The 11,330-nt window shown below is 37.5% G+C and overlaps 1 protein-coding gene across 1 annotated transcript in view; it reads left to right on the top strand.

The window, feature by feature from the left end:
* The window catches only part of LOC130276899 (mucin-5AC-like), a 103,892-nt gene extending 93,468 nt beyond the window's left edge, over positions 1-10,424 (top strand). Inside the window, exons 35-43 of the mRNA XM_056526889.1 lie at positions 421-699; positions 4,732-4,830; positions 5,339-5,379; positions 6,417-6,545; positions 7,625-7,822; positions 7,968-8,096; positions 8,741-8,795; positions 8,974-9,094; positions 9,917-10,424. Coding sequence (XP_056382864.1) covers positions 421-699; positions 4,732-4,830; positions 5,339-5,379; positions 6,417-6,545; positions 7,625-7,822; positions 7,968-8,096; positions 8,741-8,795; positions 8,974-9,094; positions 9,917-10,151 — 1,286 coding nt within the window. The 3' untranslated portion in view covers positions 10,152-10,424. The remainder of the gene's footprint in view (positions 1-420; positions 700-4,731; positions 4,831-5,338; positions 5,380-6,416; positions 6,546-7,624; positions 7,823-7,967; positions 8,097-8,740; positions 8,796-8,973; positions 9,095-9,916) is intronic.
* Positions 10,425-11,330: the final 906 nt, after the last annotated feature.

Here is an 11,330-nt window from a genome sequence, read left to right on the forward strand (position 1 = left end):
GAATGTGCTCCGTTCTTTCCTTTCCTTATCTAAGTGTTATCGTGGATTGACTATTATCAGCGTGAGCACTATCGTATTCTAGCATACAGGACTGTCTAGGTACTTTGAAGCCAGCTGGCTGGTGAAGCTGATTTCAGCCATATGTGCGTGGTCAATGATGCCGGTTCTATCTCTTGCATGCATTGCAGATAAGGACCTAATTACCTACAAATCAATGGAGTCGTTTGTGGAAAAGTAAACATTTTTATTGTTCATTTATTGTGCCTCTTCATATATCTAGGGCATCTCATGCCAGGGGACTTTTACTTAAGAAAGGCATGTGAAACGCTGGTATTTATAAATCCCCCCTAATGTGTTTAATAAAATGTTCACATTTTAAAATATATAGCATTGCATTACTTTAGAATTTATGTGTTTCAGGTGAATATATTTACAGTAGAAGAGATCACCAAGGCTGCCCATTCCATGCAGTTTGTGGGGCCACATGTGAAATTGAATGGTCTACAGGAGAATGTTTCTCAACAGAAATACCCTCTACATCACAAGAGAACATAAAGGATACCAATAGTGAAAAACCCAAAATAAGTAGACCAAGCAGGAGACCTCCAACTAGTCCTCATTCACATGGTACAACTCATGAACCGGGTACAACTCCTGAACCTGGTACATCTCATGAATATAGCACCTCAACAGAATCCAGTGAGTACAAACATGTTTATCTAGCACAGTGTTGTGTTGTAGGGTGAAAATAAAAAATTTAAAATGTTATCTTTAATATAACATACAATATTCTAGATTATACATCCTGAAAATCACATATACCTTAAAATTCTCACAGCTCAGATGCACAACTGTTGTGCTAGGAAAAGCTTGCAAACACATTACTCTTGAAAAGAAAGATATATTACTATATACATACATATATGCCAGAAATATATATTGTATTGTTTAACCCCATTTTTTTGGATTGAGGTTTTGTTTTTTCCTCCTCACCTTCTAGTAGCCATAACGCTTTACATTTTCCACTTACTGACCCATATGAGGACTGTACTTTGTAAGGACATAACTCATTTTACCACCAAATGTACAGAGAAAAGTAAAACATATATATTTGTGAGGAGAAATTGAAAAAAAAAGCTATTTAGCAACTTTTTTGGGCTTCCATTTCTACACAGTGCTTTTTTCCGGTACAAATTACACATTATCTTTATTCTGTATGTCATACAAATACGATACCCAACTTGTTTAGTTTTTTTTTTATTTCACTACTTTTTAAAAGTTAGAACTTGATAAGTATGCCTAAAAACTATCCTCTTCTGACCCCCATAAGTCTTTTATTTTTGCATATACGCTGATGTATGAGGGCTTATTTTTTGCTCCGTTGTCTTAAGATTTTATTGATACCATTTTTGTTTTGATGGGACTTTTTGATCGCTTTTTATTATTCTTTTTTCTTGTATGTGAAGCGACCAAATATATGCAGTTCTTTGGTATTTTGTTTTTGGTATTTGTTTTTTTTTTTTTACGCCATTGACTATGTTGTATAATTATTCCTGCTGTCATACCACATATGTTTATATTTATTTTTGTTAACAGAATTTTATTTTTAAAGAAAAGGGAATAGGGGGTGTTTCAAACTTTTATTAAGGAAGGGGCTTATTTATAATTATTAACTTTTTTTTAACACTTTATTCACTATTTTATAGCCCCTATAGGAGACTATTATCTGCAATCTTCAGATTGCAAACATTAAACATTGCTGTGCCACAGAATTGCCATGGCGACTGCATCATGTAGGAGACTTCCCTCTGTCCTTACAGCTGATCGGGACACTGCGGTTTCACTACGGGTGTCCCGATAAGCTACCCTGAGCAACCAGCAGTAGTTTTTGGCAATTTCAGACACCGTGATCAAGTTTGATCATGGCGTCTAAAAGGTTAATGCCGGACATCGTTCCAATCGGCTCACTTCATACCCCTGCTGCACCGATGTGACGTTTAAAGATGACATTCTGGGGCAAGGGGTTAAACATAAATGTGTGGTTTTAAATGAACAGCTTAAAAAAAGGAAAGAAAGAAAAAAGAAAAATGTTTTGTAGTAGCTTTGCTTAATGTGGGACCTCCCAGTGGTTGTGATGTGGGTTTAACTCCTTAAGGACACTGCCTATTTTGGCCTTGAGAACACAGCCAATTTTCATTTTTTTCTCCTCTCCTTTTTGAGAGCCAGAACTCTTTTTTGCATCCGCAGAGCAATGTGACAGCTCATTTTTGCTCAACCAATTCTACTTTGTAATGACACCATTCATTTTACCATAAAAGGTATGGCACAACCAAAAAAATATTATTTGTGGGGGATGGTGGGGAATCCGTTTTTATGCAGTGCACTTCCTTGTAAAATGGAACATATTTTATGTATTCTGTGGGTCAATAGAATTACAATGATACCCATGGTTATATACTTTTCTATTTTTGTACTGCTTTTAAAATAAGACAAACTTTTTTTTAACAAAATATGTTTAAAATTGACCAACCCTAACCCTGTATAACTTAATTTTGTTCCCGTCTAATTTTTTTGCATAGTGATGTGTAGTTTTTATTAGTATCACTGCATTTATGTGACCTTTTTATTACTTTTTTCTGGGATGTCACCAAAAAATAATTAGCTTGGGTTGGGACCAGCGGTCCATAAATTACGCTTCTGAGCTCGGTAGATAGTCCAGTAGAGACTCAGGAGGTACATGTAACCAGGCAGTCATGGCATACATGTACTTTCTGCTTCCTCTACAGGTTAAGCATGTTTGGGGGTATTCATCAAGGGTGGTGTAGGTGAACGTCTTTTTACCCCATTAATTCATGTGGGGGAAACTGTCTACGTGCACCAGATTCATTACTTGGTGCAGGGCATGTGATGAATCTGGTGCCGATCACATTTCTTACTACAGTGCACAACATTGTAGGGTATGCCTTCTCTCAGTTATGAGGCCCTGACACGACCGCTACCTCTGCACCCCCTATAGTTACGCCCCTGATACAAAGCTTATACAGATTATTTACTTCTAATTAATTTAAGGTTTTATGTATACTAGCATAGTATGGCTCTTAAAACCCCTCCAGTTGTATGTAGCCATAATTACAGCACTCAACGATCACTACTATAGCTACAGTACATTCAAACAGTTACATTCATACGGAATTGGTTTTAGTCGGGATATTACAGAAGTGTTTTACCCTAGCAGCAATGTATTAAAGCATTCTCTGTGATAATTACTATTATCACTTATACAATGTATTTATATAGGAGATTCTGCATCTGATCATGTAGACAAAATGCCTCATGACAACCAGCCGAAACAAGATGTTCTGAGATCTTACAGTTTAGAGGGATTAGGGGGCACAAATGAAAACAAAGGTAATTTGGAAGATACACATTTATTTGCTTGTTCCAAATTACTTTAGATGTGTTTGGCATGCTTTCCCAGGAAATCGCTAAATGCACTGATGTAAATGAAAAGTCTTTTCTGGGCTTTTTCCACTGTACAGCAAGTAAGATCTTCCCACTTTTCCTATAGGGCCTTTATAAAGATGGCCCACAGCAGAGCTTAAAAAGCACCTGTCACCAAATAAACTGTTCTAAACTACTCAGGCTATGTTTCCTAGCTACTCCTAACACCCCTCCTGCTTTAAAAAGCTCTGCATCCTACCTTTATTCTTGCTCACAATTTCCCAGCAGGAGAAAGTGGCCTTTTCCCAGCAGGCATGACATCACTGAAGCCTGCTGGGGGACCTCTTCCACCCTCACATGGTTGCAGTGCTGTGATGAATAGAAGACCTCGGGCTCTGTGCATGTTTCAGTCTGTGTTGCTATCAGTGAGGCTCTCTTGCAACTTTCAGTCTGTGCAGCTTTCTGTGAGAATCGGTGGAGCTTTCACTAACTGTGCAGCAGTCAATCAAGCTCAGTGCGGAGAAGCACTTCCTGAGTTTGTTCTCCTGCCTGGCTGGGAGGAGACCAAACTCACTGTATTAATTGTGGCAGGGAAAAGAATAGAGTGGCTGTTTTTTTCTCTAACATTTTAAACATATTTATGTTGATCATTTTAAAAGCAAGTGAATGGGAAAGTGCCTGCTAATTACACAAGGAACACTACATTAAAAGTTTTACTTGGTTACAGGTACTCTTCAAGGCAATGTTTTTATCAAATTTCAATCATATGATTGATTTTTGCTACCATTTCAGAGCCAAATGAGCCACAACCAAGACAGATATAAGACAATAGAGTAACAGCTAAGAGTTAAAAATATTTAGGGGGCATTTATCATCCCTGTATCTGGTGTATATGGCAAAAAGTTAAATCCTTTGTGCACAAACACCTGCCTTGCGCATCATTAATTTAAAAAACTTTTTGATACTTTGCACCATGCTTGCCAGGTAGGTGGAGGGTGGTGCTGAGTGGGCGTGACTTCAAGCGTATGCTTGCAAACAGATGTAAATTGTAGCAGAATTTCAGTGAGGGCGCATTGTAGATTTCAGTGAGGATGCCCAAACAGTATAAAATGTGCCAGGAATTATGTAGAGACTTTTGTCTCTACATAAATTCAGCAAGTCCTTGTGGTGGTGAGAGTATTTATTTAGACTAGCATGTAAGATGCTAGTCTTGATAAATCGTCTCCTTAATTTTAATGTAAGTTAAAAACTGTTTAGTATGTGTTATAACCATGTATGTTTATTTTGCAGCATGTGGACCCTGTGAATGTGTAATGCCAAATTGTGGTACTGGATATCGTGTTGTGTCTGTTATGCCACCTGGTGCCTGTTGTGCCAATATCACATGTGGTATGCACTATTGATTTTCGTTTCTACTTTATATTATTATGTATCTTATGAAATAATGTTAAAAAAAAATGTTATACATTTATAAATAATGACATTAGTTGCTAATTCTACTTACTACATTTTTGATGAGTAGAAACACCTTCTACTGATAAAAGGAAACCAAGGATGCTAACATGTTTACATGTTAGGTATTCATGTGTCAATAACATTCTATAGCATCCATTAGCGGTATAAAGTCTGATTGATGATGGTTTCCATGTCACAAAATTATATTTTTTCAAATAGAAAAAATAGAAAAAAAAGAGAAAATAGAAAAAAGTATGGTTAATAATATACTTGTAGTATAAATGATTCTGTATTTTGAGGGATAGCATTCCCGCTTTAATGCTGCATGATCTATAAGTGCAAACTAAGCAATATGATATGAACCGCTAGTACTAGTGACTAAATTTGGTTAATACTGGAGAAAATTGTACGCTTTAATGAAACTCCTTCTATTTCTTTCCAGAACCTGATTCAGTCTGTGTATCGGATAACACAATATATAAAGTATGTATAAATATGTATAAACAGGAAACCTATACTTAACATTACTAGCATGTTTTACCAATGCTCTGGGGAAAAATTCTGAATAATGTTAAAGATCTAGGCTGGGCACACTTGCCTTTTCTTGTATTCACAACATTTAGACAACATTAAATGGGTATTCCGGCTTTATACATCTTATCCCCTATCCAAAGGATAGGGGATAAGATGTATGATCGTAAGAGTCCCGCCGCAAGTGATGTCACACCACACCCCTCCATTCATGTCAATGGAAGGGGGCGTGACTGTCATCACGCCCCCTCCCATAGACATGAATGGAGGGGGTGTGGCGTGATGTCACTAGGGGGTATGGCCGTGACGTCATGTCCCCGTATCGGAGGCAGCGCGCAGCACAGAATGCCAGGGGGCTGCACCGAGAACCAGAATACCACTTTAAAGGGGTACCACCGTGGAAAACTTTTTTTTTCTAAAATCAACTGGTGCCAGAAAGTTAAACAGATTTGTAAATCACTTCTATTAAAAAATCTTAATCCTTTCAGTACTTTTTAGGGGCTGTATGCTAAAGAGAAATCCAAAAAAGAAATGCATTTCCTCTGATGTCATGACCACAGTGCTCTCTGCTGACCTCTGCTGTCCATTTTAGAAACTGTCCAGAGCAGGAGAAAATCCCCATAGCAAACATATGCTGCTCTGGACAATTCCTAAAATGGACAGCAGAGGTCAACAGAGAGCACTGTAGTCATGACATCAGAGGAAATGTATTTCTTTTTGGGATTTCTCTTTAGTATACAGCCCCTAAAAAGTACTGGAAGGATTAAGATTTTTTAACAGAAGTGATTTACAAATCTGTTTAACTTTCTGGCACCAGTTGATTTAAAAAAAAAAAAGTTTTCCACGAGAGTACTCCTTTAAGACAAGACATATATATCAATTTTAGAACTTGCGAACCAGTGACAAATCCTTCTCTGAAGATCCATCACAAGCAACACATCACATTATTGTAAGATGTTTCTTACCCTCTATTCTGTATTTTTGCACAGCCGGGATCCATCATCCCACAATCTAAGAATATATGCCAGAAATGTGAGTGCTCGAAGGATGACAAGGATGAATCTGGTTTCTATGCAGTAAAATGTGAAGAACTCCTCTGTGACAAGACCTGTCAGAAGGTGAGACAAAAACTGTAAGAAAGTGGTCTGTGCATAATGGGAAGAACAATGTATAGTGGCCAAAAAGCCAAATTCTGCAGAAAAATACATCAATTTAGCCAATTTATTAGCCATGATTTTATTACGCAAACCACAAGGCAACTTATGCACCCATAAAAAACCATCATAAGGATTTGTTCACTACTGTGTCAGGGGCTCCATTTAGGGCCTCCGTTGCCGATATCGTTTACTGCACACAGTATTTTTTGTTTTGCTAAAATTCTGCAAAATGACACCAAATGGAAATTTAAGGGACTCAATTGAAGTCAATTGGGTCTCTCAGGATTCAGTAGTGTCCATCATTTAGCGGAACCTAGCCTTATCAGCAACAGTTCTGCAGAAATCAAATTTCGGGTTATTTTGCACATTTTTACTAAGTGCTGTTCATTAACTAACAATAATACCACCATTCAAATGAAAAGAATGGAGCATATGATATTATATAGTGGTGGCAAATCCAAAGAGAGGGGTTGGCAAAGATGGCATATGTGGCCTTATGTAGGGATCAACCATAGAAATGAAAGTAATCAGAGGAACAGGAATGGAACATTGTAAAAAAAAAAAAAAAAAAAGGATATCCTAATTTAAGGGTACTAGTGCCTTTAGACCCATAACATAATATCTATCTATCAATCTATCTAATCTATCTATATTATACGGTATTCACAAAATTCCAACAGAGCAGCACATCCAGAGGAATTAAAGAGGTGCCAGCGGCAAAGTAGCCCGGTAGCCCGGTCCAGGCGGTCACACATCCAACGTAGTAATCCGCAGCACTCAAAGAGTAAGGTGCAAAAAAAAAGTGCTTTATTCCATACTAATACAGAGCACTAATAAAGCACTTTTATTTTTGCACCTTACTCTTTGAGTGCTGCGGATTACTACATTGGATATATTATACGGTATATATACATGTATTTATTTGAGATTTACACTGTACTTTTATGAAGTACAAGTTTTTGACAACTTTTTGCACTTCATCTCTCCTTTAAAATACGAACACTATTCAGTTTGTTTGCTTTCATGGCTTCTTTATTCAGGGCTTTGAATATGCTGAAAAGGAAGGCAAATGCTGTGGTGAATGTGTACCCAAGCAGTGCACCATGAAGAAACAGAAGGTAGAAAGTGGAGAGAACGTGGAGAGCGGTCAGAAGGTAGAAAGTGGAGAGAACGCGGAGAGCGGTCAGAAGACAGAAAGTGGAGAAAGCGGAGAGAAAGATACACAAATCCTGATCCAGGTATGGGGGAAAAAGTCAAAGCTAAACCTGTATATGCTAAATTTGCTTTATATGTGGAATTGTATACAAAGCTGTTGTGAATACTTATGATTTATTTTCTTTTTATTTACTGTATTTATAAATTGTAATTTTGTAAAATGTTTAGATTGGAGACACCTATCGTCCAGAAGGAAGCTCTTGCATTTATTATGAGTGTGATGAGGAAGATGGCAAACCTGTTCTAACCAAAGTGAAGAAAGTTTGCCAAGAGTTGGATGTCTCCAAATGCGAGGAGGTAACATCATGTATATGTATTAAATAAAATAAAATTGGAGTTTTAATACTGTATTATTTGCATTTGAAGTTTGAAATATATTTCACTATTTTCATTGTCCTCAAGGTGACTCATTCTGGGCCCACATTGATAATGGAGACGTGTTGAGTTTTTACAAAATGAAAAATAGTTGCCTATTCTCTGCGTTCCTTGGCTGTTACTAACAGATCCTGTTCTTAGTACAGCCTCCTAACTATGGCTGGGATCAAAGAAACCTCCAGTCCCACCTATTTAACTTTTTGAGAGCTGTGACCACCATATGATTAATAAGGGTTTGACCAGATTTTCCAGTGAACCAGTCAGAGACTGGGGAACTCATTTGAAGTCAGCTCCGGCGATATAAAGACATAGAAAATAATTTTCATTAAGAAGCTAAGGAAAGGCCATTCATGCTGAAGTACTCCATTAAGTGCCAGCACAGTTAAGTGGGGAAGCTGAGATCTCCATAGTGGAGAAGTTGGAGTCTGCAGTCATTGGAATGTCCTTCGCCTTCACAACCATTGTGGTCATGCTAGCAGCTTTTTAAAGATCAAAGCTATTGTGATAAATGTTTATCTCCAGAGCTACATAGTTATGATATAAAACTGTTTTATAACTTTCTCCAGGGCTCAGTTAAGTATGATGAAGATGGCTGCTGTAGGACATGCACACCTAAGACAGGCAAGTTATAATAACTAAGCACATGTCGCATATAGCAACATGGTAAGATCTTGTCATCTGTTATTAGGAATCTGTCTTAATCCAATTCAAGTGAACTGTGCTACTGTATATAATAAGGTAGTATGAGTATTTCTAGTTAATGTTTGCCAATATTAACCATCTCTATTTCATTTGGTAGTAGAGAAACCAGTGCTTGAAAACTGCAGCTCACGTAAGAACATGACAGTACTGAAAGAAGGTGACTGCGAAGTTGAGGTGGAGCTTACACACTGCGGAGGACCTTGTATGGGAACATCAATGTAAGTAACATGACCATAACTTCATATATTGTATATTTATACATACATCTGTAGCTTTAAATGTCAGTACACAACTTTCCTTGACTATAATAAGTAAGAGATGTTTGTGGTGGCTGCCAAAACCTAGCCTTAAAGGAGTACTCCGCCCCTAGACATCTTATGCCCTATCTTCCGCTGGGGACCCCCGCAATCTCTCCTGCAGCACCCCGTTCCTCAGCTGCATGGAGTGAGGATTGCTCCGTGGCTAATGACGGGCGATACAGGGGATGGAGTATCGTGACATCACGGCTCCACCCCCTCATTGCAAGTCTATGGGAGGGGGTGTCACTAGGGGACCCCCGCGATCAGACATCTTATCCCCTATGCTTTGGATAGGGGATAAGATGCCTAGGGGCTGAGTACCCCTTTAAATTGTGTTGTGTGTAAAAAATATAGATTGGTGCTCACATCAGGCAGCAGTTTGCCCATGTAAAGGGTCTTGGTCTACATGTTTAATTCCTGAAATCCATACATTGGTATGCCTAACTGTGTGTGTACGTTGCTTTATTAAAAAGCAGATTTATTATGTATTATTTAAGAAATTCTAACACCTCACTTGACAGTTTTGAAAAGTGTTATGAACAGCATGCACCAATATTTTGGCACAACATAATTGTTGCAATGTATGGCTGTCAAGAAGTGGCATAAGGAACATGTCTAGCAAGATGCGCCAAATTTATCACACAGAGTTCGCCCTGTAATAAGTTTGGTGCAGTTTCTGTCTCAAAATAAAATTGAATATACTAGTTGTAAATCTCTGACATTTTCTACATGACTTTTCAGATATTCGACAGAATCACAAGGAATGGATCACAAGTGTTCCTGCTGCACAGAACTGGAGGTGGCTGAAAGACAAGTAGAAATGTTATGCGCCAATGGACGACGCTTAACCCATTATTACAAAGATGTGGTGAAATGTGGCTGTTCAGTAGCTACCTGTGAACCACTCACATCTGCTGAGTTTCAGGAATCACAGCAGCAGAGATCCCAAGTGGCCTCCAGACGAAGAAGAAGATGAACAAAAAATAGAGAGCAAGACAACAATATAAGGCTTTTTGAATAGTCATCTGACTAAAATTTTCAGATAATGTCCCTTCCCTTCTAGTATCTACATACTTCTACTCTATAGTCTGATGCTGGAGAAAGAGAGGCTTGTAAAGGTCATAAAGAGGATATGAAATGTGAATTCCTGCATTTCTTGCAAAAAGCTTTATGTTGTTACTTGTTACTTATGTTGTTCTTATGCTTATCATTCCTTGTATATGTATATGTCATTAAACTATAAAATCAATGTGCAATCACTTGCCTGGGATGTCTTATTTGACTGAACAAGTTGGTCATTTAGGGTATTTAATTACATTTCTTGCCTACAGTTGGTGAGCTGTCCTTCCAATGTCGTCTTCCCAATTTCAGTATCAATCCTTTACTTTTCCATCTTTTCAATGAGAAAAAAATAAAGATGTTAAGTTGATGTTTAGTTGATTTAGTTGCCAAACGCATAAAATAGCAATCTTGGAAGACATGTGGACCTTCTTACCACCACACAAATAGCATACAGTTTGCCCAAGATATCCATCAAACCTTTTTTTTTTCTTCTTTTTTACAACATCCTACTGTTAAAGCCATAAGGATAAGGAATAATGGTTAGTTTACATTCTTGTCAGTATTTTTTATAACAAATTTGGGTGGTACAGAAAATTAATTTGTATTATACTATTCAAAATCGGGATTCTAATGAGACCCTTATAATATTAACTGAAAGAAATTGAAATTCAAAGCAAGCCACCATATGACCATGACTTTTGGTCTGAGTCTACAGAGTAGACAGAGAGGGGGGGTGGGTTATATTTTCACTTGGCATGTAAATTGACCTTATTATATGATTTTCAAATACCACCTCTTGAGAAGATCACCCCCTTATCCAGACCAAATAATCTCTGACAGATGTGTGGTTCGCAATACAATATGGATAGTGGCTATTTCCTTTGAGAAGACCACCTCCATTGAAGGCCACTCTTCTCCCAGAAATTTAAAGGTATTATTTAATATTATTATTGGTTTTGTTTATCTAACTCACAATTAATTCAAGGACACTATACTTACAGTATGAAAAAGTAGTTTTAAATAGATAACATAAGACAAGAAAATAGTATGATAAAGATAAACTAAACAAATGACAGACTGGTAAATAGGAGAG

The sequence above is a fragment of the Hyla sarda genome, chromosome 6, assembly GCF_029499605.1.
Source record: "Hyla sarda isolate aHylSar1 chromosome 6, aHylSar1.hap1, whole genome shotgun sequence".
NCBI lineage: Eukaryota > Metazoa > Chordata > Amphibia > Anura > Hylidae > Hyla > Hyla sarda.